This window comes from Bidens hawaiensis, unplaced genomic scaffold, assembly GCF_021521415.1.
Source record: "Bidens hawaiensis isolate Kalapana, Puna unplaced genomic scaffold, B.hawaiensis_p1.1 tig00004774_1, whole genome shotgun sequence".
In the NCBI taxonomy this organism is placed as follows: domain Eukaryota; kingdom Viridiplantae; phylum Streptophyta; class Magnoliopsida; order Asterales; family Asteraceae; genus Bidens; species Bidens hawaiensis.
Genome location: NW_027491298.1, coordinates 1298042 through 1316975, shown reverse-complemented (window position 1 = coordinate 1316975; position 18934 = coordinate 1298042). Strand labels below are relative to the sequence as shown.

The following is an 18934-nucleotide window of genomic DNA, read 5'->3' as shown; positions in this document are numbered from 1 at the left end:
TGGAATCCCAAGGACAAGAAACAGAAGGTTTGGGAGAGAAAGTCGTGCAAGACTTGTGGGAAAATTTATGGTGGAGAATGTAGGTGGAGTGCTGGTACTGATGTGTGTCATAAGTGTGGGAAGCCTCATGGAGGGGAGTGTAGACTTGGGTCAAATGCCTGTTTTGAGTGCAGAAGGGTGGGGCACTATGCTCATGAATGTAATGCAAAACCCACCTGCTAAAAATGTGGGAAGACGGGTCGTATGGCTCGAGAATGCAATGAGGGTGAAGCTGGAGGTAGTGGGAAGAGAGATGCTGAGAAGAACAGGCCAAAGACTAGGGCTTACATGCTGACACAGGAGCAGGCTAAACAGATTCTCGATGTTGTGACAGGTACATTTCCCGTAAACGGTATTTCTGCTTATGTTTTATTCGATTCAGGTACTAATAGAAGTTTCGTAGATGTAACATTCTGTACGCCAGTTAAAATGACATGTAGTCGTGTGCCTGAAACGTTTATGGTAGAAACAGCTAGTGATACTTCCGTTAGGATAATGAGAATGGTTAAGGACGGTAAGATAGAATTAGAGGGATGTGACTTCCCTGTTACTCTTTATGTAATGACCTTAGGAGGGTTCGATATGGTTTTGGGAATGGATTAGCTGTCTGAGTTTGAGGCTCAGATAGTGTGTAAGAGTAGATTGATAAGGTTAAAGTCCTTGGATGGTGGTACAATGATGGTTTTTGGTGATAAGGAAAGTTCAGGGCTTAACGTCATTTCGATAATAAAAGCCGAGAAAATGTTAAAGCGAGGATGCGGTGCATACCTGGCTTCGACGGAGGCAAAGGAAGTGAAAGATGTTCTTATAGTGTGCGACTATCCCGAAGTGTTCCCTGAGGACCTTCCGGGGTTGCCACCGGAACGAGAGGTAGAATTTCAGATTGAGTTAGTACACGGAGCACAGCCTGTCGCGAAAGCACCTTACCAACTGGCGTCGTCTGAGATGAAAGAATTGATGTCCCAACTTCAAGAACTCCTCTACAAAGGTTTCATACGACCGAGTGTTTCCCCGTGGGGCGCACTGGTATTGTTCGTGAAGAAGAAACACGGAAGCATGAGAATGTATATCAATTATCGTGAGCTGAATAAGCTTACGGTGAAGAATACATATCCGTTGCCACGGATTGACGACTTGTATGATCAATTACAAGGTGCTAGCTGGTTCTCGCGGATAGAACTTCAATCGGGCTATCATCAATTGAAAGTGAAAGAGGCAGACATTTCTAATACAGCGTTTTGGACGTGGTATGGATACTACGAGTTCCTTGTGATGTCGTTCGGTCTAACGAATGCTCTCGCGGCATTCATGGACATGATGAATAGGGTATGTCGGCCGATGTTAGACAAGTCGGTCATCGTTTTCATCGAATATATACTGATCTATTCGAAAAGCGAGTCTGATCATGCTAAGCATCTGAGAGAATTGGAAGTTTTGAGAGATAAGAAACTGTACGCTAAGTTCTCGAAATGTGCGTTCTGGTTGCGTGAATTGCAGTTTCTAGGTCACATAATCAATCCCGAAGGGATTACTGTGGACCCAGCGAAGATTGAGGTGAAAAAGAATTAGAAGACGCCGCTTGATCAAATCAAGGCAAGAACGAAAGCTGATCAGGCCCGTCAAAAGTCTTATGCCGATAAGCGGCGACAGCCAATCGAGTTTAACGTTGGCGACAACGTGATGCTTAAGGTCTCGCCGTGGAAAGGTATCATTCGTTTTAGAAAGAGGGGAAAGTTGAGTCCAAGGTATATTGGACTGTTTAAGATCATAGCTCGTGTAGGAGAAGTGGCGTATAAGCTCGATCTATCTGCAGAACTGGAAGGGATTCACTCTACCTTTCACGTTTCTCACTTAAGGAAATATCCCATCGACGACACGTCTCACGTGCAGTTAATGGACATAGAGGTGGATGAGCGATTGAATTATATCGAACAGCCAGTCGAGATCATTGACCATAAGGATAAGCAACTTCGTCACAAGGTCATTCCATTAGTTAAGGTGATTTGGAAACATCACAAGGATCTGATGCTACGTGGGAAACAGAGGAGGAAATGCGTAAGTTCTATCCGCAGTTGTTTATGTAATAGATAGGTTTCGGGAACGAAACCTTTTTAAGGGGGAGAGACTTGTAACGTCCTCGTTTAGCTTCCTATTTAAATAAAATAATATGAATTCATTTTAAACGTACGTGTCGCATTGCGTTATTCAGTTAATTAAATAATAAGATAGGATAAGATTATTATGGTTAGTAGACTTAAATATATTTTTGGGCCTAAAAGTCTTTGGGCTTTGCCTATTTAAACCTTTAAATCCTAAATTATTCCTCATCATTTCACCATCATCCTCCCAATACACACACACAAAAAAATCTCCTGTACACCAACATTCCAAATCCAATCATCCATCCTAGATCTAGCTATCAAATCCAAAGAGGTAAACATTATATTCGTTTTAATTCGTTCTCTTTTCGTTCAAATTTATAATAAAGGAACAAACGAGCTTGAAAGTTAAACGCGAAACAAACCAAGCCAAAACCGATTTACACGAAATCAAATAACCATAATAATAGCAATAAGATTTAACAAGAGAAACAATAATAACATGCTGTAAACGGGCTACAACGAGACCCGAACCCCGAGAGTTCGGCCAAGGCGGAGAACCTGAGCCCAGATCTGAACCATCTGAACCATAACCGAGTTAGCGAGTCTCGTATCCAAACCCTTAAGAAAATGAGCCCAAATCCTACCCCTGTCCGTCTCCGGTGAACGGAAGATGTGCACGAAACCCGAGGTGGGGTAATAAAACTAGAAACAACCCATTAAACCCGTACGAATCCTTTCCGATCACCCATTCGCGTGAATCGATTTGTCACGCGAATTGTTTTCAAGATTTGATTCGCATCCATGTGAATAGAATATCATGCAAATTGTTTTCAGGATTTGATCTGTGCGAATTCTTATATACGACTCAATTGGTCTGCAATCAAACCTAACCCCCCGTGGTGAAGGTCGCCGATAATGAAGGGAAGAGGCAGCGTGGTGTCGCTGGACTTGGAAGAAGGCGGCGGTGGGTGGCCGTGGATAAAGACAGAGGGAAGAATAAGATGAATGTGTAGGGGGGGGTTAGGTCTAATAAAGGGGGGGGGGGGGGGGGGGCGTTGGGAAGTATGTGTGTAACATAATAATAATAATAATAATAATAATAAAAGTAAAAGTAAAGAAATGATGAGAAAATAAACGAAACCCGAACCCGAGACCCGACTCGTTTAGAATCCGTAGCCCGTCTTATGCCAAACCAATTACTTATGGGACCTGTCCAGAAACACTTGACCATAAAAGCTCGTTATAACAATGGAGGAATTAAAAGGAGCGTACGAACCAAAGATCACTTGTAAAGGATTATATATATATATATATATATATATATATAAAATGAGTGTGAGGATGGGAACATAAGACAAGTTATAATGCGAATTAAATAATAGTGAAATAATACATTAGTAGATAGGCATACGATAATAATAAATACCGTTAGGGATGCAAACTAATGAAGTCGGTTCAATAATAAAATAATGATTAAAGTATATTAAATTAATATGAACGGTTAAGGAAAGTTACATATCGGTTCAGTTAACTTAAAAGTTAACCCCGTTAACTTTAGAGAATAAATAACAAGCAATTATAGCGATTAATGCGTGTACGTTATAAAAGTTTGTCGGGCACAGTTGAAGAAAGGCATTGCTATTAACTCGGAGAGGAATCGTCTATAGGTGAGTTCTAGTCTCTTTTTATGTGCTATGTTTTCAGGGCTGTGTGCATACTACGATGTGTTAGATTAATACATTTACCTTAAATGGTAAGTGTATATTAGATATATGTTTGCGTATGAATGTGAACGTTATGGATTGATTAACTAGTATGCACGTAGTTGTTATATTAGTTATGATTGAAGGAAGTAGAAAGGAAATGTAACGAAGTAGAATTGTATGGTATGTTAGAGGGCACCGGGCCCTAATAATAACCGAGGTATGTAGGGACTGGACCCTTATAATATCCAAGGTATATAGGACGCTGGATCCTTATAAATTCCGAGGTATGTAGGGACTGGACCCTTATAATATCCAAGGTATGTAGGACGCCAGATCCTTATTAGTTCCGAAGATATGTAAGGACTGGACCCTTATAATATCCAAGGTATGTAGGGACCAGACCCTTATAATATCTGAGGTATGTAGTCAGTAAGAAGCATGAATGTATATATGTATGTTTGAATGATAGATGAACAGGTAAGTATTAATACGTATCTTCGGACGCGCATTAGTAAGTAAGTGAATGTGATGTATGTTAATTAACTATAACTCACTCAGCGTAGCTGACTTAAGTATGCACGCATGCAAGTAGAATGAGACAAGTTGCTTGATGAGGACACGTGGCAATATGAGGAAGACCGGCATCGCTATGAATAAGGCTCTCGTGTCATTTATGTTTTATGTTTAAGACTTATATTATCTCCGTTTCAGACAAAGTACTTATCTAAGAATGGTTGACTTTATTTCCGACTTTTGTTTTAATTAACTCTGATTTTCTGAAATATGTGAATGAGTAAATCCAACCAGTGTAAAAGTAGGGTTTCCGGGAACGGGGCCTTACAGCCATGGACTCTCTTTTGCGCTTTTCTTTGGTTTCATATTGTATTTTGATTTTCTAAGGTGATAAGCAAATCATTTTGTTTGTAGTATGCTTACAAATATTGAATGACTTTTTTATTTCTTGGATATCGCACTTTGCAAGCGTTTGGTTTTTGTATTTAGAATGTTTATTCATGATGCGCGAAGTAGGATTCAAATAGTTAAAGAGGTTGAGAAAACTAAAATGAGTGTCTGGTAAATGTTGATGTTTTTAGTAAACCAATTGATTTTCTCGGATTATAATTTACAAGAATCGTATAGTTAGATTGAGTAGAATACAATTTTATTCTCATCATTTAAAAAGCTAGTTGTTAGTTCTCAAAATTATTTCATAAATCATGTTGATATGAATTAAAAACATGCTTTTGTTTGATCTTGAAGTTAAAAAGTATTAATATTAACTCCTGTTTGCCCGGAAATGCCAATTTTTATAAGTGTTTAGAAACCATAGACCCCGACAACTGACCGAACGCCCCCTTACTTATATCTTAAGCCCATTATAAGTAAAAGTTGTGCCCTTTGACTTTTCTGGTCAACCAAGTGATTTTTGAGGATTCAAATTATTAGAATACTTGGTTCTTTTGTTTCTCTAAAGTAGGGGCGTCAGCGAGCTGAGCCACTCATGAGCTACTCAACATCTTTAGTTAAAACCTTGAATCTACCCAAGCTTAGATGACCTTGAACCCGTGACTTACCTAGCTCGAGCTGGTTTGCAAGATTAAATGAGCTCTTTAATTATATGAATTTTATTTTCGATTCGGTTTCGTATTCGCTCGGTTTAGTTTTTACAGTTTTTTGTTTTTGATTTTAGTTTTCTTGGTGTTTGGTATCATTTCAGTCTCGATGTTTTCCCTACTTTTGTTTCGTTTCGGTTTAAGTTTTTATGATTTCGTTACGGTAATATATTTTCGTTGTGGTTTTTAAGTTTCGTTTCGGTTTTGTTTTTATTTGATTTTTGGTTTCGATTTGGTTTTCAATTTTTAGTCTCATTTCCGTTCTATTTTAGTTTATTTGGTTTTTTAGGTTTGGTTTTGGTTTTTGGTTTCATTTAGGTGTTGTTAGATAAAAGATGTTATTAAAATCATGGTTGGGTTTGGGTAACTGCACATTCATGTCATAACGGGTCGACTCAAAATAGTGTTATTTTTGTTTGACTTGGTACGGGTTCGGGCGCTTGTGCATGTGTTGGTGCTCGTATTTTAGTTGACAAAATGAATGTGTTAATAAACAGCTTTAAAAATGATGAATGGAATTTTTTGGATTTAAAAACAACTGATACATTGTTTAAAGTCACAAAACTTTCATTCAATGATCTAGATGAAGTGATGCTTGTCGGTGGTTCAACATGCATCTGGAAATTGAAAAATGCCTTACTTTGTCACTTTTTGGTTTCATTTAGGTTTTATGACATACGGCGTTCAGTTGATCTTTCAGGAGACCTTAGCCTTCCAATTGCAATCAATCCAATTAAAGCCTACAATGAATTCACCCTATCAATTAATTTCCTTTCACCATAGGTTACAGCCAGACATGCATATTGTGTTTCCATCCACCGGTCTCAATCCAATTGAATCTTCAGTATACGGCACTGGCGATTCAATGGTACAACATATGCAGACCTCGTACAACCAATTTAACCAATTTCTTGAAAACGAATCAACAAAGGGGAACACTCTATGCCTGGTTCCTACTTAGGGTTGATTTTGATTTTGATTTTGTTATTAACTTTCCATTTTAATTAAAATTTTTTATTTGGGTTTCTTTGTTTGAAATTAGCATTCAAAATCCCTCTCTTGGTGTATTTATCGTTCAGTTTTCACTGGTTAAAGCGACTTTGGTTTGTTAAACTATGCAATTAATCTAGGTATTATTAGTACAAATTAGTGTTGGTTATTTGAAATTAGCATTCAAAATCGTTTCTCCAAGTGCATCTAAATTTACACTTGTATTTAATTTTATAGTTGTAAGAGATATTTTCCGATAAAACCAGTTTTGGTTTGTCTTGAAACCGCTTTCATTGTTGGTTGTTTTTTAAATCGGTTTCTGACCGGTTTCGGTTTGAATTACCCGGTGGTGAAGCCGAAGGAGCTGTTGATGTGGTTAATTTATTCAAACTCGCTCTTCGTGGAGTCGAATTGCAGGTTACTCCATTACCAATAATATAAGTATTCTACTACTCTTGTTACTGTTATTGATGCGTTTTTTTTTTGCTAGTGCATTGGGGCTACTACACCTAACGAATACCAAAAGCCAATTGAAAACGATCCAGCGATACAGAGACGGTTGCAGCCCATTAAAGTGGCTAACCTGTTTGTTGATAAAGCAATAACAATTTTAAGGGGACTTAGATAATGATATGAAATACGTCGTAACCTTTGGTACAATGATACTGCTATAGTAGCATCAACTGAGTTGTCACATCAATATATAAGGTATTTAATATTCATATCTATAATATACATAAACCAAAACCCTAAAATCCTACATGTCGCGATGTGGTCGTTTCCCCCTTTTATGGAAGCCACCAGATTGCTTAATTTTTAAATGGAGGCCTCTCATTGATTTAACCCAAATTTATGGGTATGGGTCTTACCAAAACCAGATAGCTCTTAAACGGGTTATAACATCTCATTAAATTAAAAATTAATTTTACCAATTATTTGATTTAAAAATCCTATAAAATGGGATAGACTAAAATTTAATATCCAAATTAAAAAGAAAAAGATATTATTTATAATTAATAAACAATTTTATAGTAAAAAACATAAGCGGATCATGGGTCACCAAATCCAGATAGCTTTTAAACGGGTTATAACATATCATTTATTTATGAAACTATTTCATCATCAAACCTTAATTATATTATTAACTTTCTTACAATAAAGAAAATTAAAATCCAAAAATAAATAATAAAAAACAAAAAATGTAAAACAACCATTCTCTCAAGCCATCAGATTGCTTTACTTGTAAATGAAGGTTTCTCACGCATTTGACCCGAATTCACGGGTAAAGGTCTCAGCAAACCCAGATAGCTCTTTAACGGGTTATAACATCTCATTATATTAAAAATTAATCGCATAAAATATTTGATATGAAAATCTTATAAAATAGGGATACACTAAAAATTAATATCCAATTTTATTTAAAAAAAATATATTATCTAAAATTAAGAAACAATTTTAGAATAAAGAAAATAAACGAGTAATGAGTATCACCAAACCAAGATATCTTTTAAACCGAATTATAACATATCATTTATTTGTGAAACCATTTTATCATCAAACCTCAAGTACATTAATTATTAGCATTCTTACAATAAATAAAATTAAAATACACACACACACACATATATATATATATAGTAATAACGAATAATGTAAAACAACCCTCGTAATACGGGGGATAAAATCTAGTGATTGTATATATATATATATATATATATCATCTTTTCACTCAACTGTGATTTATTTGTGCCATTTTTTCAATGTTTGATGAGTTTTATCACTGGCCGAGTTCTGAAGTGCAGACGTGAATAAATTAGGCTGTGCAAATTGCTGACCTAATTATACTTCTTTGATAATTTTATTATTGTTTATGATTGCATACAAAACTTATGTTTTAATGTATTGTAACATCCGAAATTTTTCAATTTCTAAATTTGAACTAAATGCTATCTTTGACTGCATTTGGAAGTAGGGGGGTGGGCTAAAAGTGAAAGTATGGATTATGTTGACCAAGTCAACGTAACCATTTACTTAAAATTATGTTGCTGCCATGTTTTTAGTGTGCTGGTGTGGGGCGACGACTGCAAGGTGGAGGGGAAGCACAAAATTGAAATATTCATCATATCTACTGTGCACAAACCATCATCAAGGCTTGGAAATCCATTGTTAACACCTTCTTGTTCATGTAATGAGAACCCCATGGAGGAACCTTTAGACCCACATATGAGTCTTGATGCATTGGCTTGAAATTGATTGAAATATAATGTGTGTTAGCTTGGAAATAGCTTGATCATGATTGCATGTGGTTGATTGTTATTGATATCATGATACTAGTAAAATTAGTTTCTAGGGTTCTAGTATGAATATGGGATTTTTGAGTATGAATAGATTTGTTTAACATGGGATTTAAATTCAAGAGTTTTATGCAGATCGGATCATCTATGAGGTACACTAAGATATAATGATTTAATTTAGCAAAATTGAATTAGAAAAGTGGGCATGTGTGATCACAAAATGAGTTTTAATTGTTAAGTTTTGGTATGCACGCCAAGTATTTGTTAAAATGTCTCAACGAGGAAAAGTTGGAGAAAGTAATAAATTGATGCTAGTTGTTTAATTATTATTTTTATAAGGAAGCTAAATGAACACGAATGTATGAATGACTATGTTGAATTGTATATGAACGAGTAGTAAAGACATATTGAATGAATTATGATCCGTTTGAGAAATTTATGTTAAAATGGTTACTAATTATTCATTTTAACATATCATGGTTGGATTGAATGATAATAAGTAGGTGGAAGCTTGGAGGCTAGTAAGTTAATGGATCATTCCAAGTTTTAGCGAATCCTACGGGCTAAGGTAAGTGTATCTTACACTTTATGAATGCATTAGTTGAGTAATTGATGAATTCCTATTTAGTAACTCATAATAATAAGATGATAGGTTGCTAATGCTAATATTCGTGGATTAAAGTACGTTAGATGGGATTTGACACATTAACGGTGATGCAAGAATAGTAGTATGTTTAAATGAGAATTTTAGCAATTAGTTGATGACAATAGTGAAAGTAGTAATAACATAATTAGTATGACACGTTTGCGAGCTTTGTGATTATAGATTATGTAAAGAGATGTTTCTTTTAGTGGAAATGGTACGAGACGAACTTGTAATACTAAAAAGATAATAGAAACAATGGTATTCCGTGAATTTGAAGTTAAAGGATTCTGAGACAGAGGACAAGGTAAGAAATACTTTGGCCCGTTTGCATAATTTGAAATTATTGATTTAGAGTGTAACGATTCCTTCTTATTAATTGAGATGAGGTATTGATTTATATGATGATTAGCTTCATATGGTGGGTTTTGATAATTAAGTACATGAAAGATAAGCTCGGGATCGAGCTAGAGTGAAAAGTTGAAAATGGCAAAATTGTGTACAGATCAGCCTGCCCGCGTCTGTTACCAACCCGGCCGGGTGACCAATCTGTTAAATATCACAAAAGCAAACAGCAGTGCAACCCGGCCGGGTCACTTTAGAGCCCGGCCGTGTCAGCAATATGTCTACACTTAATCAATAATTAAGTCCTAAGCTAGTTTGTACCGTCATTGCTTTTGTTGATATTATTCTTATATGTTATAACACTAACTTGTAGGGATGTTTTGTCCTAGGTAATGCTCAAGGAAAACATCATGGATAATGATCAAGCGCTTGGGACGGATTGAGGACACGTGCATCTAAATGTTTGAAGTTATACCACTATTTGTAAATTGTTTCTCAATTTTCGTCAAATAATTTAAAGTATGTAACTTGGTGAATGGGTTAAGTAGACGATTGTTGTTGTAACATATATTTTCCGCACTTTAATATGTATAAAATCCTTTTATATTCATTTGGAATTGAGGGTGTAACATGTATAGAGGTGTAAAAAAACTGGTTTGGGACCGGTTCATGGCAAAACCGATCCGAATCGTTTGATAAGGAAACCGGCTCATGAACCGACTCAAACCGCTGGTTTTGGTACGGTTCCCCTTTTGAACAACCAAACAGGTTTGAGGAAAACCGGTTTAAATACGGTTAAACCAGTTCCAAACCGGACCTGGATCAGGCCGGCCTGTCTTGCTTCTAAACCGGTTTATAAACCGAACCGGTTTGAGTCAAACCGGTTTTAACCAGCCGTTGACCAAACGGTTCAGTTTGAGTTTAAAACCGGTTTTGTACACCACTGTTAGGATAGGATAGGGGAATGTATATGAGTATATCAGGCCTCGTCTTCGGAAATGGCCTTTTCGGGTCGCTTGTTATAATGGGCCTTACGTTTCTCAAAACGGCCTGCCTTACACATCAAGTTCATCACTAAAACTATGTATAATCGCACTTGATGAAAAATATTAATGTATGAGCCAAAATACGTATTTAACACAAATTCCTACTTGTTTGCAACATATGTATCATGTACTTACGTAGTATATAATTAGGAATACAAGCAATTAGGCAAGTAAGATGGTATTGTGTATATGTATTGTCAAAAGTTGGTAAAACAAATAAGAATTATTAGTTGAAAACTCAAATTTCGATATAATTAAAAAGCGAAGATTCAAGCCACCAATTCCAAGAGCTAAAAGCTTAAAACACATCAAGCATAACAAAGGGATGGTGTCGGGCGCCGGTGGCCGGAATCCAGCCGATGTGGCGGTCACCGGCGGCGTCAACGGTTGGGATTGAGACAATGATGACGTGGGTGATGAGGATGAGAGCGTAAATCATGAGCAGATTGATGGATTTGGACATTTTTGCAAGGGTTGAGGCTATGGTGTTTTAGGGTTAGAGAATTGAGAAGATTAGGGAACGAAGAAGATGAAGATGTCAGATCTTAGGGGAGAGAGAGAGAGAGAGAGAGAGAGAGAGAGAGGGGTTAATTTTAATTATTTTTTAAACAAATATGTAAAATGACAAATTTGCCCTCATATGCAAGTTACATGATCTGACTTAACGAGAAAATCTAACCGGATTAGGCGAAAAGGGCAAACACTGTTGGATTTTGAAACACAAAGGACAAAAAAAAATCAATTTTGAAGATTAGGGACAACGAGTGAAATTTGGATGAAAGATAAAGGATAATTTCTGTAATTCTGTCATACTTTTATTCATTTCTTTTAATGTCCTTAAAAATGTATTAATATAAGCTTTGACTGGGTAGATGTGGAACTGGTATTGGTATGGGTTTTAGACCCAAATCTGATGGCAGAGGCTTAGAGCATTCTCATCCTACTTCCTATCTCTGAATTCAAAATTACACTAAAACTCATTAGATTTTATCTCTCCATTTCAATTAAATAATACTTTTTATACCTTTTATTATTACCTTTTCTCTTTCCTTCACTCACAACCACTCTCAAAATATATTAAAAAATTATAGAAGAAGAACAATAACTTTTCAAATATACAGAAAAATCACTATTTTTTCTAAAATATCATTATAAAAACACCACTCCCACAAAATTAAAGATTGAATGAGATGCTAACTTATAATTGGCCTTACAAAGGCTCATAGATATTATAATCCATCGAAACGGTGACGTATCAGTAATATCCACTTTCCTCCCTTTTTTTTTTTTCAGTTTATTTGTCTATCGATCGATTAATTAGAGTGGAGTGAAAGTGAAAAGTAGAAAGATAATAATAATAATAATAATAATAATAATAATAATAATAATAATAGTCTCTCGTAGTATCTGAAACAAACAAAAGAAACAATCAACATAGCAATGGCTGCTAAAAGATGGCTTCCACTCGAAGCGAACCCCGAAGTTATGAATCAGGTTTGGTTTCTTCTCCATCTGCTTTTGATTTGATTTGATTTGTTTGTTTTTCTCTTATTTATGATCAGTCAATCAATCAATCGGCCGTAACTTTTATCTGATAGTAAGTAATCCTTCCTTCACATTGAATTTGAATTGATAAGTTTGTTTGTGCCGGATGTTGAGGAGGAATTAGGGTTTATCCGTTTGTATGAATTAAGGCTACATACATATGAAATCTTGGTATTTTGTTATTTTTAGGCTAAATTACAAATAATATTCAAAAATTATTGTTGCACTTGCAGTCCGTTATATTCCTCCCATGTTTTGTATTATTATTATTATTATTATTATTATTATTATTATCTTCTACTTTGCTTGTTCTTGATCATGTGTTGTTCTTCTCCTTTGGAAAGCAGCTTCAACTCACCAGTAATACTGGGTTTGTGTAATTGTTGTTTTCAAACTTTGTAATGTTCCCCCAATCCACTCCCTTCCTTCAGCAGACATGTTTAAGTGGTTTTGCTGTTTCCCCATAACTTAATACAAACCTTTTATTATAATATCGGTGGAGGCGGCTAATTGGCCTTACTTCTCTCACATATCTACTTCCGAATATTCTCCTTGGATGGTTTGAATACTTAATTCTAAGTTCCTGAATAAATGGTTTCTTTCCGTGTATTGAATGGAAAATTGATTTTAAAGGTTTGGTGGCTGTGTTTTAAGTTATGCGTTTATGTTTCTACAGTTTCTTTGCGGCCTTGGTGTTCCTCCAGGTGAGGTAGAATGCAATGATGTCTACGGATTGGATCAAGAACTTTTGGAAATGGTCCCCAAGCCAGTACTTGCTGTGTTATTTCTTTACCCTATCACACCCGAGGTTTGTTCTGTTAACTTTTATTTAAAAAAAAAAAAATCTCTTATGTGCATGTTAATGTGTTGGGTTCGTAGGCCTTGTTGGCCCGGTTTATTATATGAAGTCAAAAGAGGAGACGGGTGTGGGCGGTCGGGCCCAAGCCCGGCCCGGTTTAGATTTCTTGCATAATAATTTAATAACCCTAGTTCAGTCTCTATATAAACAACATTATGTACTTGTAATATTTGTCACTCAATAAAGATATACCTAGTTGCCACCCGTGGACGTAGGTCAGTTTAGACCGAACCACGTTAAATCCTCGTGTTCGTTTATTGCTTTCGTGTCGTGTTCAATTTCGTGTGTGCGTTTAATCCTAACAAGTGGTATCTAGAGCTTAGGTTCAGATCACGCGAAGAACACGTTGAACCAGCCGAGTCGCCGCCAAATCATCCAGCCGCCGCCACCCTACTGCGCTAGGGTTCCGCCGCCGCTGCTCCGCTGCTACAGTACAGCCGCTGCTACAGTACCGCCGCCGCTACAGTACCGCCGCCGCCGCTACAGTACCTCGCCGCCGCTACAGTTCCGCCGCCGCTGATTAGGGTTCCGCAGCTGCTGGTTCGTTTTTTCTGATCAGCTCCGGTGAAGCATAGTACGAGACATGAAAGTTTGAATCAAGATCCTATTTTTGTTGAAAAACAGTTGTCAAGTCAGAAGAAGCGTTAAAGAAACGGATAACCAGTTGCCAACCGCGTTTGTCAGGTTTTATCGTTTCAGTTTAAAATTTCAGTTTCTGATTTACAGTTCGTATTTCCGCTGCGGTTTAAATAGGTTGATTTTTAACAGAGTTCAGTAGAACAGTCGTTAAGTTCAGGCTCGTGCTGCTGTGTCTGTCTTTGTTTTTATCCAGTTTTTCGTTTTAGTCATTGTTATGGCAGAAGACGGAAAGGTTTCGATACAGAAGTTTGACGGACAGAAGTTCGGTTGGTGGAAGATGCAGATTGAGGCACTACTTTGTCAGAAAGACTTGGATGTAGTGTTTGAGGATGAAAAACCAGAAAAGTTGTCAGAAGCAGATTGGAAGAAGTTAGACAAGAAAGCTAGGGCTTGTATTACATTGTCGTTGTCGGAAGATGTGGCATTTAACGTCATGAAAGAAACCACAGCACGTGGTATGATGGAGGCGCTATCCAACATGTATGAGAAGCCTTCGGCAGCGAATAAAGTCTATCTTATCCGAGAGCTAGTGACAACAAGAATGAAAGAGGGTGGGTCAGTTACAACTCATATCAATAATCTTAATTCGATCTTGTCCCGCTTAGTGTCAGTTGACATTAAGTTTGATGATGAAGTTCAAGGCCTCTTGTTATTATCCTCTTTGCCCGACAGTTGGTCGCAAACAGTGACTGCAGTTTGTAGTTCGTCTACAAATATTACTTTCGATGGGATTCGAGATCTGATTCTGGGAGAAGATTCAAGACGCAGAAGTTCAGGTGAATCATCAGGCAATATGCTAGTCACAGAAGGTAGAGGTAGGGGAAAACAGCGAGGCAGTGGGAGCAGGAAGAGGAGTCAGTCTAAGACTCGTAAGGATATTGAATGTTGGGGTTGTAAAGAGAAAGGACACTTCAGGAATCAGTGTCCGAATGGTAAGAAAGAGGTGAACGTTACAGAAGACGACACAGATGACGGGGTCAGTAGTGATGAGGCTTTGGTTTGTAGTGTTGAGAGTAGCGTTGATGCTTGGGTGATGGATTCTGGTGCATCGTTTCATGCCACTCACTGTAGTGAAACGATGAAGAATCTTAAATTTGGGGATTTTGGAAAGGTTCGACTAGCGAATGATGATATTTTAGAGGTTACGGGTATGGGAGACGTTGATTTGATAACTTCAGCCGGCACTTCTTGGACTTTGAAAGACGTGAGGGTTATTCCAAGTTTGAAGAAACGTTTGATATCAGTTGGGCAGTTGGATGACCAAGGGCACGATGTTAAGTTCGGGAATGGGCAGTGGAAAGTAGTCAAAGGGAATCTCGTGGTTGCTCGTGGCAAGAAAATGGGTTCGTTGTATATGGTCGATATGTCACCGAAAGGAGTGGATCCAGTTTTGGTGAAAGACAAAGTCCGGTTCACAGAATCTCGTGGGCAGAAGAATGTTCGTTTTGCAAGTAACAAACCCAGAGCCAAAGTGAAGATTCAGGATGAACGAGCTAGGAAGGTTAAATCAGTTGGGGGACATCGTGACAGTGGGAGCACAGGTCGTGTTTCAGTTACAGTTCCAGGTCGACAGTGGATTAAGAAAACCAGTATTCCAGCTGTAAAAGTCTCTCCAATGAATTACTTGCTGAATATGGAGAGTGTTTGTTCTCAGGTTATCTCAGGATCCGGTAGTTCGTTACAGTGGGAGCCGGTAGGGATAGAGAACGGGTCAGGGGCAGTTTCAGCCATGACTGACGTGTTGGAGCTCCGGGGAGCTTCAACGGGCCTTCAGGTTAATTGATGAGAAGGCGGTGGCAACTAGAAGAAGTTTAATGTTCAGATTACAGAAGTACAATCAGGAGTGCAGACGAGAGTACTCAAGGCCTCCGAGTGGGAGATTGTTGGGTTCGTAGGTCTTGTTGGCCCGGTTTATTATATGAAGTCAAAAGAGGAGACGGGTGTGGGCGGTCGGGCCCAAGCCCGGCCCGGTTTAGATTTCTTGCATAATAATTTACTAACCCTAGTTCAGTCTCTATATAAACAACATTATGTACTTGTAATATTTGTCACTCAATAAAGATATACCTAGTTGCCACCCGTGGACGTAGGTCAGTTTAGACCGAACCACGTTAAATCCTCGTGTTCGTTTATTGCTTTCGTGTCGTGTTCAGTTTCGTGTGTGCGTTTAATCCTAACATAATGAACTGCTCTTACTTTGTATATTTTCAGAGCGAAAAAGAACGATTAGAGAAGGACAATAATATTAAACAGGTAGCACTTATTCAAAATCACCATAAAAACTTATCTTTCTAGCTAGACATATTTGCGCAGTCTTGTTTATTTTTATGTATGATTAGAAATTAGAATCATGTGTGACTGCAGGATCCTTGTGATGGAGTTTACTTTATGAGACAAACAGTGGGAAATGCATGTGGAACAATTGGACTTCTTCATGCTATAGGCAATATCACCTCAGAGATAAAACTTGGTAAGCTGTTGTTCATTTCATTTTTAACTTTATTGATATCCTGTGTTTTATGTCATTAACATTATTGGTGTTTATTGACAGTTGAGAATTCATTCTTGGATAGGTTTTACAAATCTACTGCAAATATGGATCCGATGGAGGTATTATGTTATTCTGAACTTACTATTGATGGTGTGAACTTGATGATTAAATTTGTTTGTGTTTTGCTATTCATTTTTATTTACATGATACGCCTTTCTTATCTTGTGTACAGCGTGCTGTGTATCTTGAGAATGATAGAGAAATGGAAGTTGCACATTCAGATGCAGTAGCTGCTGGTGAGACTGAGGTGAGTTAATTCTTTTTAGATTATGGTTTCGTAAAGACATTTAAGTGGCACTTAGAATATGGTGACTCTGTTTTTCTGTTGGATGTTTTTTTATAAGGGTGGCTACATTTGATTCAAATTTACATTTATTTTTGCAGACTTCAGACGATGTGAATGATCATTTCATCTGCTTTGCATGTGTAAAGGGTAAGCACCCCCCCCCCCCCCTTCTCCTCCATCCACATACACACATATATAGGATTAGGAACTTAGGATATTTTGAGAACTCCTGTGAGTGATGAGAACCACCCAAAAAACATGTTTTTTTATATATATTTGGAAGAGCTTCTATACACTTTTAGGAGAATTTTCATCAAAACAGAAATAAAAAATAAAGAGACTGCAAGAGAATTAAAAAAAAAGTAACAAAAATTACCATTATCACATCTAACATATGTTACCTGCATTTTTACACGGGCTGTTACATATGTAACATGCATTTTTGTCGATTAAAAAAAATCTCTCGACATTTTATTATTTTTTTTACTAAAATACTCCTAAAAGTGTATAGAAGCGCTTCCAAATTAAAAAAAAAAGCACGTTTCTCTGTATTTATTGAAGATTCTAAGAAGACTATTACATGTTTATGTGAAAATACTTAAATTATATATGCATATGTGTGTGAATTTATGTGTATTCATATATCATAAATTCTACATATTGCAGATTCACTATAATTATCTGATCACACGTGTATGAAACTTGCAACTAGGAAGAGAAGAGAGAGTAGGAAAGTTAATAAATATGTTTTAGATTTCTTTTATCACTTCTCATATGTATATCAATATTGTAACTTGCTAATAAGTAATTTGTAAATAATAATAACTTGCAGGGCAACTATATGAGCTTGATGGAAGGAGAACTGCACCACTTTCACATGGCCCGTCTTCACCGACCACCTTATTGCAGGTAAATTCTTAAACCATGGAGAAATACTTTAATAATCATTTTTACATCCTTTTCAAATGCCCCAAAAATTGAAATGAATGAAACTTTTTAGTATCATCTGATATTGGGCCAAAACTTTGACTAAGTTGATACCAAATATTGTATGTTGAGAGTGTTCAATTTTAGTTTGTGATTCAAACGGTTTGTGCCTTTCTTTATTATTTTTTGGGCTTTCTATTTTGGACTTCCTTTTATATGGTTGGGCTTTGAACTTAGTATTATTCTCTCTCTATTCTGCAAGAAAATAGAAGCCATTTTTTAGCTTTTTTTATTTTTATTTAACCTTATTTAAGATGAAGACAAACCAACACATTTAAATAAACGGATCAAAACGTCACCAAAGACCTACCTAACTTTATATAACCCAAAATAGCTTAGAGCTTGCTTGTAATGTATCTTAACCATACTAGGCTACTTGTGGGCTTTTGCCTCCATGAATTGATTTCAACGAGAGCTGATAACTTTGATTCATTTATGGTCAATTTTGGTTACTATCAATTTGTTTAATTTCTAATAGTCAGAAATCAAGCGAGTCAAACAGGTTGAACATGTTGAAAGTCACTCGTATAATTACTCAAACCCTTCTATGTTGATGTGTTAGATCTTAAAGTCGTTTTTGTTTTGTATTCAGTAGCAAATTCATCATGTAAAGCTGTATTTTATGTGTTGCAGGACTCGGCTAAAGTGATCAAAGGAATGATAGCCAAAAATCCAAACTCAATGAACTTTAACGTGATTGCGATATCCAAAAAAGTTGATGCTGAAGCATAACCACACTGCCTTGTGTTTCTATCATAAAATTTAGTGACTCTTTCTTTCTTTTTTTTTTTGATACATCTTAAAGAGGTTCATAATTGTACGGCAAATGGTTTTCATGTCTTATCTGTCTGAAAGAGATTTGTGTGTTCAAAGTATCTGCAGTTTTGCAGTTTGATGATCTGATAGATTCTTATGTGCATATGCTTTCATTATTAAGATTTGTTAGGTTGGGCCAGGCTTGGGATTGAAGTTAATACGGACAGCTCAATTTGACTAGTTTATTTTAACAAGCTAAAATGTTGAGCTGGGCTCGGAAAATACTTTAGTAAGCTTGTTTGCTTTTTAATTTGGTGTAATTCCTGTGTTATTATCTAGCGTCTTGCTAGTTGCATGATTAAATATGTTTTGTTGGTCGTTAAAAAAATAATAATTTATATATATTAAAATTTGGTCCCTAACTTAAACCAATGAACAAGTGGACTAAAGTGGACTAATAAGTCGAATAACGGGTAAACTTATTTAGCGTAGGCTTAACTTATTTACAAATCAAGGTGGCTTGACTATTTAAA

The 18934-nt window shown here is 36.6% G+C and overlaps 1 protein-coding gene across 1 annotated transcript; it reads left to right on the top strand.

Moving 5' to 3' along the window:
* The first annotated feature begins 243 nt into the window (after positions 1–243).
* Positions 244–18512, top strand: LOC143628043 (ubiquitin carboxyl-terminal hydrolase 3-like). Its single transcript, XM_077097723.1, has 11 exons — positions 244–373; positions 1820–2094; positions 12183–12272; positions 13000–13131; positions 16033–16074; positions 16186–16291; positions 16373–16431; positions 16545–16619; positions 16757–16805; positions 17491–17567; positions 18279–18512. The coding sequence occupies exons 1-11, from the start codon at positions 244–246 to the stop codon at positions 18375–18377; spliced, it is 1134 nt and encodes a 377-aa protein (XP_076953838.1). The 3' UTR covers positions 18378–18512.
* The last annotated feature ends 422 nt before the right edge of the window (positions 18513–18934 follow it).